General features: G+C 36.2%; 1 protein-coding gene across 9 annotated transcripts in view; it reads left to right on the top strand.

Moving 5' to 3' along the window:
* LOC115211607 (protein Aster-B) overlaps positions 1 to 17,077 on the top strand; it is a 270,613-nt gene that overhangs the window by 172,171 nt on the left and 81,365 nt on the right. For all 9 annotated transcript variants that reach the window (XM_029780198.2, XM_029780197.2, XM_029780194.2 and 6 more), the window contains one exon: positions 1,657 to 1,812. In XM_029780198.2, the coding sequence (XP_029636058.1) occupies positions 1,657 to 1,812 (156 nt within the window). The remainder of the gene's footprint in view (positions 1 to 1,656; positions 1,813 to 17,077) is intronic.

Genomic DNA, 17,077 nt, shown 5'->3' with positions numbered 1-17,077 from the left:
GTGTAAACAAAGTTGTTGCCCTTGATAGCAACAAAACTACTCTCAAGCTTAGAAGAAATGTTAAGATGCAATGAAGTTAATGAACTTGAATCATCATCATCGTCGTCGTCGTGTTAACGTCGGCTTTCCATGCTGGCATGGAAAGGATCAACTTTTGATTTATATATATATATACATACAATTTCTTGATGATAGCAAACTGGTTGAAGAGATGCTGTTTTGGAGAAGTCTTGCAATGATGATTAAATACAAGGATTCTTTAAAGTTGATGAATGATAAAATAAATGCAATAATGTCAGAAGTCATTGCATGTGTCAATGACATTTAAAGGAAGTGTCAATTAGGTAAAGAGAGTGATAACAGATATTGTTAGTTATTGCTGCATTGTACTGTCTGCAGGTTGTCTAAAGGAAATTGCTTGCATCATTTTATGCAACTATGTGTCTCTGCACATGGTTAAGTGGTTAGAGCATTGAGCTCACGATCATGAAGTAGTGAGTTCAATTCCTGGACCAAGCTGTGTGCTTTGTTCTCAAGCAAGACACTTTATTTCACATTGCTCCAGTTCACTCAGCTTTAGAAATGATTTGCAACATCACTGGTGCCATGCTGTAGCAGCCTTTGCTTTTCTTTTGGATAACATTGGTGGATTGGAGAGGGGAGGCTGGTGCATGGGCGACTGCCTTGCCCAGACTTGTGCTTTGAAGGGTAACTTTCTAGGTGCATTCCCATGGTCATTCATGACTGAAGGGGCTTTTTACTCTTTTACCCTATATCTCTAAACTTGATTTTCCTCATCGTAAATCAGTAATTCAATCATTTGCTACAGACCAATCTAAATTTCTTGTCAGGTACTTCGTATTTTTGGTAGCACTGTGTTCTCTGTAAAAATCTGCAAATATCCTTTTCTATTCTAGGCACAAGGCCCAAAATTTTTGGGGAGGTGGTTGTGGTGGGGGTGATCAGATCAACTGCAGTATGTTATCGACCCCAAAAGGATGAAAGGTAAAGTCGACCTTGGTGGAATTTGAACTCAGAACGTAATTGGGAAACCACTGCTAGATGCCCAGAAGAAAATTCTGTGATTCACAGAAATACTTTCCTTGCTCTGCTTAATGGTTCAATACAATAACTTTCTTCACTTTGTTTGGCTATCACAGTTTTGTGAAATATCAGATGATTTGTTGTCTTAATCTGTAATCACCTGTTTCAACTGAACTTAAGATGTCCTTCAATAAACACTTTGCTGATTTGGCTAATCTTACCTTTTTGGTGTGGTCTCATTGTTGTAGAAGCTGAGTTTTGAAATGATGAGTCTATCAAAGTACTGCTTCCTATGTTCCACTAATGAAAACCTTCAAAATAATATTATACTGAAACATATTATGTTTTCCACTCAAAAGTTTTAAATCTTCTCATTCATAGTTACTAATATTTCTCTGGAATCAACTCATTGTCTTCCTGTCTCAGGAAATGCTTAAATCTTTTTATAAATAAGGTCTGCATGAAAATACCCTGTTTTTGTTACCATCAGAAGCAGAGGATAAACATTATATTGTAGTGTGTAATATTCGTTATATAATGCAGTTATGTTAATTATATTAATTATGTAAATATAAATATAAATTATATATATTTGTGTACTTTTACTTGTAGCCAATGACACCGCAAGAGCAATGGCATTGGGTTCACATCAGCTACGGAGAAGAACTTGGATTAACTTCTAGTGATGATGATTATGTTCCTCCTCCTGGTCTTGATTATTTGAGAGACCGACATATTACCAAAGAAGATGGCAGTATAGCTGGAAAGGTAAATCAATGTTATTCATAGTCTCTACATGTTTACAACATGTACATGTTTATATTAGTTTTGTTTTCTATTGTATTGCAGTAGTCTTTTGTGGCAAATGAAGGGCATTTGCTAGCAGAGCTACATGTCTTTTACTATTGGGAAAATGTAATGTAGTATTTTTTTTGAGTCTCTCTCTATTTTCTGAGTTTAAATCATGTTAAAGGTGACTTCTTTGAGATAGGTTAAGGTGCCACATGTTCATTAGTTCACACCCTGCCACTTCAGCTAATGTTTGCTTCTGAATAAAACTCATATTCAGCATTGCTAATTTAATTGTTGTTTAGATGCAGAACTGCACTAACTCTCCTGACCTATGATCAAAGGTTTTCCAGCCTTGATAATTCACTTCTGTTGTTTTTGCTTTTTCGAGCCATGCCTGGCTCATAAGGGCTTGTTTCTTGGTTTCATTGACATATAGGTTCCTCACCTGGATGGGACACCAGTCCATTGCAGGTGAGCTGCTAGATGCAGGAGGAAAGAATGAGAGAAAATTGTGGCGAAAGAGTCAGCAGAAGTTTGCCATTATCTTCTGCCAGAGCCGTGTGGAGCTTAGGTGTTTTTGCTCATAAACACACGTCGCCTGATCTTGAGATTCGAGCCCGCGATCCCTCAACCGCAAGTCTGCTTCTCTAAATACTAGGCTATGTGCCTCCACAATTCACTTTTACTCATCCCAGTATAGTGTATCACTGATTACTTCAAGCAGTGTACCCTTCTTTTTTTTCTTAAGCTAGTTAAGTTTGATTTGAGAGGGAATTGGCCTCTTCTTTTTGCAGGATGAGCAACCATATAGTCTCTCTTGTTAGCATGTCTATTGTTGTTGAGATCCATGGCAGCCTCGATTAAGCAGACCAAGTTGAAAGACATTCAAACTATGCAGTCTTTTTCGGGATAGCAAGAACTGCATTGTCCAGTGTGGGTTTTTAAGACAATACAATATGATCTGAGGGAGATTTGTCTAGTTTTCTAGCAGGTTGACTACAGAGCAGTCGCGAACAAATTGTGGCCTATGAGACTTTCTGAATGGCATGCCTAATGGGAAATTACTTTGAATTTGTTTTAGTACTGTGGCCCACCTGATGATGAGTCATGTTTTATGCAGTATGCTTTTTGGAAAAGGTTGCCTATACTTCATACAAAGGCCACTTCATTGGTTCTTCAGTTTAAATTTAATTTAAATGTCAAATGTCTTGATATAGTAAGATCTCTGTAAAGTGAAACCATGACTGCCTTTGATTCACAGAACTGACTTCTTTTACTCACAAAGTATAGAAAAAATGTATTAAAAAAATTTTAAAACAAAAAAAAATTGATTAGACTGAGGACGATGGTGGTTACACTGGCGAACACGATCGTGACGATGACAGCGGCGAGCTTCACTGATAAAATCACTCTCAATCATACTCGTGTAAAATACGAAATCAACAGCTATATGTTGTAAGGGAGATAACTCTTCATGTACAAGTAAATATTGCGCCTACTAATTTCCTTCCTTTATTACTTGCTGCACGTAGATACACCAAAATAAGAAAGCAATAAATGAATAAATAAAACAAAAATACAACCTAATGCAGGAGCTAATATGTTGTCAATTGACCTGCTAAAAATAGCAACCAAATTTCTCTCAAATTGTACCTTGCTATCTAAATATTGACGGATACACTCTCTGGAAAAAATGGAGTGTTCGGTAATAAAGCCGTTCCTTTAGGGCTACGTGGGGCAAATTAGCCAAAACGGGAATTTCAGATATAACTAACCTTAAAATACTCAGTAACGTACCATACCACATGAACATGTTAAGAATTATAGTGGGAAGCACTCACAGAAAACATAATTATCCTTTCTGCTACAGACACAAAACATGAAATTTTGGTGAAGACAATTTGTTGATTGCATTGAGCGCAATACCTGACTGGTACTTATTTATCGATCCTGAAAATATGAAGCACAAAGTCGGCCTTGGTAGGATTTGAACTCTGAGTGTAAAGATGGATGAAATGCTTAATGGCATTTGTCTGGCGTGCTGATGATTTTGACAGCTCATAGTCTTAACAGACAATCATCATCATCATCATCGTTTAACGTCCGTTTTCTATGCTAGCATGGGTTGGACGGTTCGACCGGGGTCTGGGAAGCCAGGAGGCTGCACCAGGCTCCAGTCTGATCTGGCAGTGTTTCTACAGCTGGATGCCCTTCCTAACGCCAACCACTCCGTAAGTGTAGTGGGTGCTTTTTACATGCTATCAGCACAGGTGCCAGGGGAGGCTGGCAACAGCAATGATCGGTTGCTGGTTTTTACGTGCCACCGACACAGAAGCTAGTCAAGGCGGCGCTGGCATTGGCCACGTACGGATGATGCTTTTTACGTGCCAGGGTAGGCTGGCAATGACCACCAATGGTTGGTGCTTTATACAAATATACGGTAGTCACAGGAACAACATTTGACCAACAGAAAGAACACAGTATTCACTTGCAAACAGTAAACTTGATTCCCCCATTATTTGTTCACTTTATAATATACAGAGAGCATCAAACTTAACATCATCACAGATTACATCCACAGTTCTCTCACGCAATGCAACTAAGATACTCAAAAGGAAAAGAGTCTCAGTTGGTTTCAGCAGCAAGCTTCATTCCACTCAGTTTCTGCTGTTACATGCATCATCACCCTCCCCAAAATAACCCAGAGTGCTACTGCAGTTACTTATTGAAAAATACAATCCCTCCACCACTCAGCACATGCAAACGTAAAAAGAAGCATCTATACATAAAAATAGTTGTAACAGCAATAATCTCATTAATCTTAAGTACTGTGCTGTGTATCACTGTGAAGAGGAACAGCACCTAATGTGCCGTAGCCTAACTGCATAGATACATTTTGTTTCTGTAAATGTAATAGAAAATATCTTTGTTATAGTTAATCTGGTTCACTAAAATGCTTCTTGGGTCAACAAAAAAGTTCATTTGAGAAAATAAAAATTGAAGTTGAAAATTATATTTGTTTCTAATTTTATTGGATTCAAGTTTTGGTACAAGGCCAGCAGTTTTGTGGGAGGGAGAAAGTTAATTACATTGACTCTAATTTTCAACTGTTACTTATTTTATCAATCCTGAATGGATGAAAGACAAAATCAACCTCATTGGAATTTGAACTTAGGTCATGAAGAGGGATGAAATGCCACTATTTTGTCTAGCATGCTAATGATTCTGCTAGCTCACCACCTTGTTAAGCTTGAAGTTATTGCTCTGTATTTCTTTAACTATTTCCTTTGAGAAGGAGAGCTAGTGCCCATAGTATTTTCAGCACTATCTGTATCAGTGAACAGGGACAACTAAATGAATTAAGTACATAAAAACTTTTTATTCTGTAAGATTAAAATATGATTATAATATTCATAATCTGACTTATGTTTCGATTGTCTCCCTTGAAAAATTTAACTCTTCTATATCAAAATACTTATTAGGATTTAGAGACAGTAGCTTTAGTAGTTGTATGGGGGCCTGAGTTGTAACACTGCATCCACCATTTGTTAGTGAAACCCTACTCCTCACAGACAACACTTTTGCACTGCTCAGGTGACAACCCTCCAACCCATGGATCTGCTTAGGTAGTCATTTCTGGTAAGAGTTTTACAAGGTCGGTGTGCAAATCCTAACTCAACCCCCTTCACTTGTCTTTTCTGATATGCAGAAGAAACTCCTGTCTGATTTGGCATGGTTTTCCATGGCTGGATGCCCTTCCTAACGCCAGTCACTCTGAGTGTGTAATGGGTACTTTTATGTGCCACCAGCATGGATGCCAATTTGTGTGACACAGGTATCTGTCACAACTTCGATTTTGCTTGGCTTGATGGGTCTTCTCAAGCATGATATAATGCCAAAGGTCTCAGTCATTGCCTCCGTGAGGCCCAACACTCGAAAGGAATTCAGCCACTTTGCCTCCAGAAGGTCCAACGTTCGAAAGGAACCCAACTACTTTGTCTCTGTGAGGCTAAATGCTTGAAAGGTGTTCTTTACATGCCACCAGCATGGGTGCACTTGGCTTGATTGGTCCTCTCAAGTACAGCACATCTCCAAAGGTTTTGGTTACTAGTCATTGCCTTTGTGAGGCTCAAAGTTCAAAGATCATACTTCACCACTTCCATGTCTTCTTGGGTCTACCTCTACCACAGGTTCCCTCCACAGTTAGAGAACGGCACTTCTTTACGCAGTTGTTCTTTTCCATACACATCGCATGACCATACCAGCACAGTCGTCTCTCTTGCACACTACACCTGATGCCTCTTATGCCTAACTTTTTTCTCAAGATGCTTATACTCTGCTGAACATGCACACTGACATTGCACATCCAGTGAAGCATACTGGCTTCCTTTCCTTCAAGCCTAACATGTCCTTGGCTGTCACAGCCCATGTTTCACTGCCATGCATCATAGCTGTTCGCACACAGACATCAAACAATCTGCCTTTCACTCTGAGTGAGAGGTCCTTTGTTACTAGCAGGAGTAGGAGTTCCCTGAACTTTGTCCATCCTAATCTTATTCTCACAGTTATGCTCTTGGTACATCCAACTCCACTTCCAGTAGATAGTTTCCATTAGGAAATTATCTATCTCTAGCTTCCTGGCAGTTAATGGAGTCTGTTTTCTGCTCATTTTCATTGTTTATTGTACCTGTGCAATTTCTGCATACAAAAGCTAGTTGCTGCACCCTTTATGTGTCCAAAGCTTACACTGAGTGCATCTTATGCAGTTTCTACCTACACCTTTTCTACAGATTGAGTAAGGCCATCTACCTGAAGGGATTTATGATTTGTCTGCCTTCCTACTTACTATGACTTTAGTTTTTGCTAGGTTAACTCTAAAACCCTTTGATTCTAGACCTTGCTTCCATACCTGAAACTTCTTTTCTAGTTCAAGTAGTAATTCAGCTATAAGAGCAAGGTCATCAGCGTAGAGGAGCTCCCAGGTGTAACCTGTCTTGAACTCCTCGGTTATTGCCCGGAGGACTACTTGTACCCTGATTTCTTCGCTGTACCCATTGCCAACCGTCACCTTACTGGTAGCATCCCTGTACATGGTCATTATCCTTTGAGGGGGGGGGGACTGTTCTAGATTTTCAGTACTAGTTCTTGTAATTCCATTTAGATAAGTTTGGTACTTAAATGAAGCAGGCCAAGTAACTATATTGTTTCTTCATTTACTCACAAAATTTGTTTATATTGTTGAGTAGACTTTGTTAGCTCTGCTTCAGTAGATCTAATTTGTGTTGGAAGCAAAGGTAAAGTAAATATACGCAGTAAAGGCTTAACATCTGGAACCATATGAACTTTGTAGGAGGAAGGAATTGGAGATTATCCTAAATTGGAAGTGATGTACACAGCTGCATTTAGGCTGTTTACCAAATGAAAATTAGTAACTCAGTTTGTGATGTAGGCGATAAATATCCCACCTCCCCATCATCATTTTTTTCATTTTTTCTTTTTTTGAAACAGATGTGAATAACAAGAATAATATAATAGTAAGCTAATAAATAATTAATATTCAGCAAATTGGCTTAGTCTTTAAAATTGTGTTGCTGATCAATAATACTTCAAAATGCATTAATTAAAAAACAACTAGTTCATTTCCAGCCATGGTTATGTGATTGAGAACTTAGTTTCCTGACCACGTGGTTTCGGGTTCAGTCGCTCTGCATGGTACTGTATATAAAATAACTTTTACTATAGCCATGACTGACCAAAACTTTCTAAGTAGATTTGGTTGATGGAAACAGATGAAGCGTGTCATGTGTGCATGTGTGTGTGTGTTTCTTTTGTGTTTGTAGACAATGATATCCAGCTGGTATCATTGGCTTGCAGTCCACCCCGTGCATATCCAGGCTTCTTGTCTTCACATGCTGTGTAATCTTTGTTAACAAATGGCTCCTTAAATGGTGTTCTTTCTTTTCTGTTACCTGCATAAAGCTTATCCAGATAATTAGTTTGTTTAATTGGCTGGGAGATTATTACCTCACTTGGAAATGAGTTGGAGTTAGTGACAGGAAAGATTTCCAGCTACAATAAAACTCTGCCTCAACATACTCTTGTCTGACCTATGCAAGGAAAACTAGATATTAAAATGATGATGGTAACATATAAGATCTTAACAAACTAAGTTGTCAGTTGATTTTTATTGAGGGTAAGATGTTCCCAAGCTAATGTACATGCAGTTTAGATGTTTCCCTTAATCTTTCTTTTCTACTTTGACCGAGACCAAGACCTTTGGCGATATACTGTATTTGAGGAGATCTGTCAAACCAAGTGAAATCGTGGTTGTGGCTGATGCTAGTGTCACATAACTGGCACTCGTGCTGGGGGGTACATAAAAAGCATCTTTCGAGTGTTGCGCCTCGTGGAGGCAATGACAAATGTCCAAGATCTTTGCCATTATGCCATGCTTGAGAAGAAGACCCATCAAGCCAAGTAAAACCGTAGTCATGACAGATACTGGTGTCATGCAAATGGCACCCATGCCAGTGGGACTTAAAAGCACCCATTGTACTCTCGGTGTGGTTGCCATTAGGAAGGGCATCCAGCCATAGAAACCAAGCCAATGGAGTCTAGTGCAGCCTTCCAGCTTGCCAGCCCTGGTCAAACCGTCCAACACATGCCAGCATGGACAACAGACATTAAATGATGATGCATTCACAATTAGTTTGCTATGTCTCATCTACTCATGCTACAATGATTCTTGCCCCTCTAAATTAACAAACTGGTTCTCTGGGTGTTCCATACCCCCACCCTGCTTTTTCCACCTCTAATATGTTTTGCATCCTCAAACTATGTTCTAAAACTCTTCTTTTACCTCAATATTTCCCCTCCAAAACTGCAACCTTTTGTAAAATTTCCCTGTTTGACCTATAGATATCCCATGCTTTCTGTTTCTTGTTAAGAATCCATAGAAATAATCAAATATGTGACTGTACAAACTATAGTCTAGTTTAACATTTTGCTATATTATATAATTGGCTATGATAATCTAACATCATAGCTACCTTATTTATATATATATATATATTTGGGGAGAAGCTCAAAGAAATATGAAAGTATGAATATTTTATTCCTAATCAAATCACTTTAGCTCTTGCTAAAACTTTATGCCTACAACATTCTAGAAAGTTATTCAGTCTCTTTTTCTAAAATAAGAACTTAAAGTTGTTTTGTCACCAACAAGCAAAATATTAATATCTTTGTATATTATTTGAAGAGATTAAAGGTCAATTGATATGAATTATTAGATTCAACTTCAAAAAGTTTGAAATATGTCTCTAAATCTAATATGTTTAGAATGTCAGTTCTTTAATAATATTAAATGTCGGGCTAAATGCCATCATATATAGGTTTATTTTTGTCAGTGTCATCATTGCTACTGGCATGGTCGTTGTCATCATCATCATTATTATTCTAATACCATTTTAGTAGTTGAGGTGAGCTGATGTTGAGAAAAATTTCTAATATTATTGCAAGCTTTGTCATGTATTTTTAGTTAACAAACATAGTGCTACCTGAACAATTATACTATATTAAGAATTTGTTGTGTGGAGGTTTTTATCAGAAGCATTTTTTTACTCCTTCAATGTGCCATTTTTGTACTTTATATTTGTTTCTTTATTACCCACAAGGGGCTAAACATAGAGGGGACAAACAAAAGGATTAAGTCGATTACATCGACCCCAGTGTATAACTGGTACTTAATTTATCGACCCCGAAAGGATGAAAGGCAAAGTCGACCTCGGCAGAATTTGAACTCAGAACGTAACGGCAGATGAAATACGGCTATGCATTTCACCTGGCATGCTAACGATTCTGCCAGCTCGCCGCCTTTTGTACTTTATATTATTTCTTCAACGACATCAGCTTTTCTGTTTTGGAAGAAATAGTCTTTTGCAAAGGTTCTTAATTTATTTAGGATAGTACATGTATTTCCTGGTTAGTTATTCTACCTTATCCTAGGACCAAAATAATAAGTTTGGAAAAGTGTTTTCCTATTTTGCTGTATATTAAAATCAAGTTTATACAATTTGCTGAAGTTTGTACTCAGTGACATTTTTCTAAATGCCTTCCTTTTCTAAAAGTCATATATTGAGTTTATTTACTAATTGTTTGACTGGGTTCACAGTATATTGCCTGTACCAAGGTTATAATTCTGGCTACTCATTAAGCCATGTATCTTCTTCTGAAGTACATATCTCTTATATCTAAAAGTGCAGTTATGGCAACTATCTACTTCATTTGGGCAAAATAAAGTATTCACAATAATAAATCTCTGAACGGGGGCTACTAGCTACAGTAATACCCACCCTTAGTGGTTAGCCATATTGCGATGGCAAGTATACCTCACAAAGTATTCACAGTCTTCCTAAAACCACCTCACACATTTCTGTGCTGAAACTCTATATTTCCCATTAAAAATAATTAAATTTTAAAAATCACCTTTTAATTTTGCCTCAAATTTACATCATAAAAAAGACAATGTAGCTACCCTTTTATTTCTGTTATCCCTTCAAATATGTACTCATCAGAAACCTGCATTTTTAAAGGAATGTCATAGTGTCACAAAACCAATATATAAAGAAAGGCATTGAATTGTTTGTACTCAATGATGCACAGTAATAATAGTTTCAAATTTTGCCTCAAGGGCAGCAGTTTTGGGGGAGGGGATGAGTTGATTTACATCGACCCCAGTCTTCAACTGGTACTTATTTTATCGACCCCGAAAAGGATGAAAGGCAAAGTCAACTTTGGTGGAATTTGAACTCAGAATGGAGCAACGGGTGAAATACCGCTAAGAATTTCATCCAGCGTGCTAACGATTCTGCCAGTTCTGCCTTAATGATACACGGTAATAATGTTTCAGTTCTCTGTCTTGCTACATTGAATGTATTGTCTTGGAATAAGGCACATAACTCTGCTTAGCTCAGTTTGCCTAGCTCACAAAATGGTTGTTCAATTTTGGGTTGATGCTTTTCATTGAAAATAGTATCGAGTTGTTCCCACATTGTGCAACTATCCAAATTTGCCAAAACATGGGGAAATGAATGTTGAGCAGCATGTCTTCATGTATACATACATAAATATGCTACAGACCCACACACACGTATATATATATATATATATATATATGAATACACATTATGGATATGTATATACCTTAGAACATCCAAGTGAGATGCAGGCTCTCTAGGCTATCTAGGAGGACAGTAATTGTGAAAAAGACCTGGCTCAAACTGTGATGAACTGTCCAACCCATTTTAGCATGGGAAGTAGATGAAAGCACATCTCACTTACTCTCTCTCCAGTACATACATATGTATGCATGCATGCATACGTCTGTACATATATACATACAACCGGTGGCACATAAAAAGCACCATCTGAACGTTGCCAGCGCCACCTTGGCTGGCTTCCGTGCCGCTGGCACGTTAAAAGCTCCAACCGATCGTGGCCGATGCCGGACCCCCCCCCTGGCACCTGTGCAGGTGGCACGTAAAAAGCACCCACTACACTCGCGGAGTGGTTGGCGTTAGGAAGGGCATCCAGCCGTAGAAACTCTGCCAGATTAGACTGGAGCCTGGAGCAGCCCCTGGCTTCCCAGACGCCGGTCGAACCGTCCAACCTGTGCTAGCGCGGAAAACGGACGTTAAACAATGATGATGATGATGATGATGATACAACCCTTGTTTTCTTTATTGGATGAGGTTGTCTTTCATACACTGTAACTGAAAATGAATGATCACAGCAATCTGCTTGATTTGGAGCTTAACAACAACAGTAACAGGATGTGGCTTCTTTGAGGCTAATCTATGTATTCAGTTATGAGTCATCTCCAAATTTTCAACTGATCTCTAACTTTTTTTTTTATTGTTTGTGTTCTGTGCTGTATACATTTATCAAAATATTTTTACACGTTAGTCATTACTCTCACTGCTCCCATGACCATCAATCAAATATTTATTATTTTCTCATTAGTCTTCTAATCTTTGGTTAGTTCTCCTTCAGTTGATTCTCAGATCATGACGTGGGTTTTTTTTTTTATATCACACCATACTTGTAAAAATTTAATCATATTTCTTGTTATTGTAACAGAAATTGTTGTATCTAGAGCTGTTCTACTCTGATATTTATTTGCTTTAACTTCATAGCAGAAGTTTGGGTGAATCATTAGTGTGTCAGACAAAATGCTTTGTGGTATTTCTTCCATCCATTTACATACTGAGTTTCAGTTCCCACTGAGATTCATCATCATCATCATCATTTAACATCCACTTTTCATACTGGCATGGATGGACGGCTTGACAAGAACTGGTAAGGCCAAGGGCTGCAGCAGGGTTCATAGTCTGTTTTGACTTGGTTTCAATGGCTGGATGCCCTTCCTAATGCCAACCACTCCACAGGTGGCACCAGCACCAGTGCTTTTTATGTCACCTTGGTCTTAGGATCCCAACTGTGTTGTGATGGGCAGGTCTTCTCAAATACAGCAGTATGCCACATATCTCAGTCTTCTGTCATCTCCTTTGTAAGGTTCCGTGTTTTCAGATCAGCCTTCAAAACTTCATTCATGCCTTCATGGGATGACCAGTCAAGTCCTTGAGCTGGGTAGAAGCTATCATCAACTGTCAAGAGTATCAACTAACCCCATCCTCCTTAAAATTGCTGACCTTGTACCTAAATCAAAAACCATTATTTTCTTTAACTTTCCAATCAATCTGCTTTGAAGAATTTTTGGCTGATTATATTTGTAAGTGGTATTTCTGTAATACTGAAATTTTAGTAACCCATTTGTTTTGTTTGCTTAAACTTATAAATAATGCGGAAGCAACATGTGATGGAATTGATCTATTGCTAGGATATTATAAGGTATCTAAGAAACAAGATATGTCAAAGCACCTAACTATCATATATTATTCTATGGACTTTAAGGAAGTAAGTGATGCTTAAATATCTTCCTAGTTAATAATTGTTAGTTGCTTCTTACAATCAGGTAATGTCTGTTCTGTTTAATAATATTGTTGGCTTAGTAATAATCTAAAAAAAAAAAAATTCAAGAAATTTTTTTCAGATTAATACTAGTTTGTTTTGATTAGATTTAAATTTCCCTACATTAAACAAGACTGACTTTTGGTTATTATTAAAAAGTTGAGTCCTGGTAGGATTTGTCAAAAAGTGGGTTATAGTAAAAAAGAGAGAGAGAGAAAAGTTTTGAAAGAATAATAGAAAAAAAAAAATGGACTGTTATTTTTATTACCATTCTATTTCTGTCTGCAAAACTTTTGCTTTTTATTTTGAAACTAAAATTAATGAAAGAGGAAGATAAAATAAAACAAACCTTACATATAATGTCCTTTGTGATATTTTGTTTGGTTTTACTGATGAAAGTATATTTTTTTTAAAATTAAGAAACAATAGAAATTTAATAAACAAATCATTACTATTGATAAAAGAGTTTTCAGTGTTTTGTATCCAGTTTCAATACTGTGGTCACTAGTTCAAAACAACTATTGTCTCTTCTTTTGGTGACATGTAAAGCATTAGAGAATGTAGGATTAAATTCTTTGCACTATTTTGTTATATCTATTTATATTCTGTGTTGAAATACCATTGGATTCAATAAAACAATTACTAGCAATGGTCATCAAGCTATAGAAACCATGCCAATGTAAACACTGGAGTACAATGCAGACCTTGAGCCCCTCAGATCCTGTCAAACTATACAACGTATGTCAGAATGGAACATGGACATTAAACGATGATTATGATGATGATGATGAATATACTGTAAGTCAGTTTGTTCCACTTTATGTAAGAATTCTGTATTATGGCAATGTGTTGGCAGATATGATGGGCTGTCAGATTAATTGTCTTATAGCATTTAGTTTTGCCTTGTTTACAAAAGTTTAAATACCGATGGATTGACTTTGTGCTTCAGCTCTTCAAAATTGATAAAATAGTAGTGTTGACAATTTATTTAATGCCTCACTTTTGCATAAGTTGGTATTGTGCCTAGTCAAAATAAATTATTTTTATTGTTGTTCTTCATTAATATAATAAGCAGAATATATGAAAGAGTAAGTCTGTAGCTTTTAAACTTAAAGGTCGTAATAGTTATAACATTTTAAAATCTCTCTCAATAAAGAATTTAAATTCTTGCTATAGTGTAATCACCATCACCACCATCACCATTGCCATAATTTCTGCTACCACTATCATCAAAACCTTACCTATAGTCACCATCCCCATCACAAATTCTATCACCATCCCCATCACGAATTCTATCACCATCCCCATCACGAATTCTATCACCATCTCCATCATGAATTCTATCACAATATTACTGCTACTTTTATCACTATCTGCAACCAATATTACCTTCACCATTAGTTGCCCCTATCATTATCACCACTGTCAACAACACTGCTAACATCACAATAATTACTATTACCAGTATTGGCATCACCTTTTCCTCTCACCCTAAATAAAAAAATCCGTAAAATTTATGCAGCTTATGCTAATGTCAAGTGAACACAAAGAAAATAGGGTTTATTTATCAGTTCAGCATGGTACAAATAGCTAGATATGTAGAATATACTACAACACTAAATGTAATAGTTGGCACTCAAAATAGTGTGTTTAATTGATTTATTAGATTTATCTTTCAAATCCTGCTGGAGTTAATTTTACCTTTCTTCCTTCTGGGGTCAATAAATAAAGTGCCAATCAAGTACTGTGTCAGTCTCTTTCTCCCCACCCATCTCTTTCTTTTTCCACCTCTGAGTCAGCTACACTGTTCTGTGAGGATGTCGTGGGAGACCATTCATAATGTTTTTCTCTCAAAGAAATACTGTAGGCTTGAGTTAGGGGCACGCAACTTCTACTCATTCAACTTGCTATAAAAACAGTCTAAAGAAACGAGAAAACAAGTGTGATCAGATTGATGTATTGTATAGCAAAACAGTTTTTAAAAGAATGAAATATATTAAATTGTTAATTAGTTGATCTTAATGCAGTAGTAAAACAGTGTAACTCTTGTAATTTTAATATTTTTTCCCTCTTCCTTGCTAGTTTAGATAGGTTGAATTTGCTATATTGTATCACTTTGGAATTGTGAAAGAAAAAAAATTGTATAAAACCATTTTTGTAATTATTTATTTTATATTTTATATATGAGTTTGCGAATGAGTAAGACTGGTTACAAGTTTCCAATAAGCTAATTATTGCTTCATTGCAATTTTTTTAGTAAGAGAGACAAGGGAGTGTCTTTAGCTCAATACCCAACAAATATTGCCAGGAGTGTCATTCAGTTTCTTTTTTTTGTTTTATATTGTTTACCAATATATATATATATATATATTTATATATATACATACATACATACATATATATATATATATACATATATGTTACGGACTTTTGCACGGTTTCTGTCTATCAAATTCCATTTGGTGTGTATTGGTCAACCCAGTGCACAAGGTTCTGTACAGTAGTATTGAACCTGCTACCACATGTTTGCAAAGTGAGCTTCTTAACCATACAGCCATGCCTGCACACATACCTAGTTACCATAGTGATTATCTCGGTAGCTATCTTTTTCGAAAGGAGATTTTAAAACTCAGTCTATCCATATTCATAATACATATGAAGCTTTATTTGCTCTTGGGGGAAGAAAAATATAAAAGTATGTCAATCTACTATAATATAAAAATTATCTAAGTAATTTATTTATTAATAATATAGCAGGGCTTGACATGCTTAGATAGTTCATCCTTTTGTTTCCTCAGCTGGCTATTGTTAATATAGCTGCATTGTTTCATTTTTTTTTTCTATTTTATCCACTTGCTGTAAGTCACTGTATAAAATTATTATTAAATCTCCAGCATTCTAGTACACTAAGCAAGTGGACGATAATAGGATAATCTGTAATTGGCTCTGTCATCTCTTGATCAATATTTTCTATGACCAAACCCAGTTTAAGAAACATTCACATTGTGTGTATACCTACATTTGAACTTGAGCTCATTAACTGCTATACTTTTTTTTTTCTTTTGTCCAGCTACTAAATTTAATTTGGTATTTCACTTTTTTTTTGTACTCTGTGTAGTGTGGTCTTGGTATTACATCACTGACTTTGTATGGCTTATTTTGAGGCTGTATTCAATTGTTTTCTCTATCATAACACCAAGGCCAAACTAAGTGAACACTAGAAGCAATTGTAAAAAAAAAAAAAAGACTCCTGTCAATTTGTAAGACTGGGGAAAGATTTAACGCGTATCAATCAACCCCCACCTACCAGAGTGGCGGAGAGGAAAAAAAAAAAAAAGGAAGACGGAGAGAAATTTAATTAGTGAAGCTGTGGATTAAGAAAGCAAAGGATGTTAAGATTTGCTGTAAGATGTTACTGTTGTGAAAAAGTGAAACCTGTGATTTGGAATAACAAAAAGAAATGCCTACTGACAGTTGCTAGAGCCTGCCTATTTACTTGATATTATTGCAATTGATGGTTGGTGTTTATCTGACCGTTTTCAACTGTAGTCCGTGATAATACTGCTTGTTGCTAACTGTTTGTCTTCAGCGTGCCTGCCTCTTACTCTTTTACTTTGGAAATACTTTAGCCTCACTTTTCCTTTGTTTATTTTCATATTTATTTTCTCCTGTTTCCTATTCAAAGAACACACTACTACCACCTTTCATACTGCCTGAATTCATTTTTATAAACTGATTTATAACATAACTCTTCACACACACACACACACACACACATCTACAGATGTAAATATATATATATATATATATATATATATATATATATACATATATAAAGTTAATCCAAACAAGAAAGTACAAAAAAACACAACACGAGGACGTGGAACAAATATAGTATATATATATAGTATATATATAACAATATATATATACTATATATATATAACAAATATAGTATATATTTATATATATATATATATATATATATATATATAAACATACACACACACATACATACTATATATTTTGCTCACTCTTTCTTTCTGCTTCATCATTCCTCCCCCATTTGTTATTATCATATCTAATTAAAATACACACTGTTTAAAACCGAAGCATACACCTAGTGCCATAGACCTACCTATACCATGTGTCTCCATCACTAAAACTGAGCTGATTTATATACAGTTCATTGCTTCATTGTTACAAGCTG

This window comes from Octopus sinensis, linkage group LG5 (genome assembly GCF_006345805.1).
Source record: "Octopus sinensis linkage group LG5, ASM634580v1, whole genome shotgun sequence".
NCBI lineage: Eukaryota > Metazoa > Mollusca > Cephalopoda > Octopoda > Octopodidae > Octopus > Octopus sinensis.
Note: the sequence above shows the minus strand (reverse complement) of the source record. Positions and strands in the feature narration are given on the sequence as shown.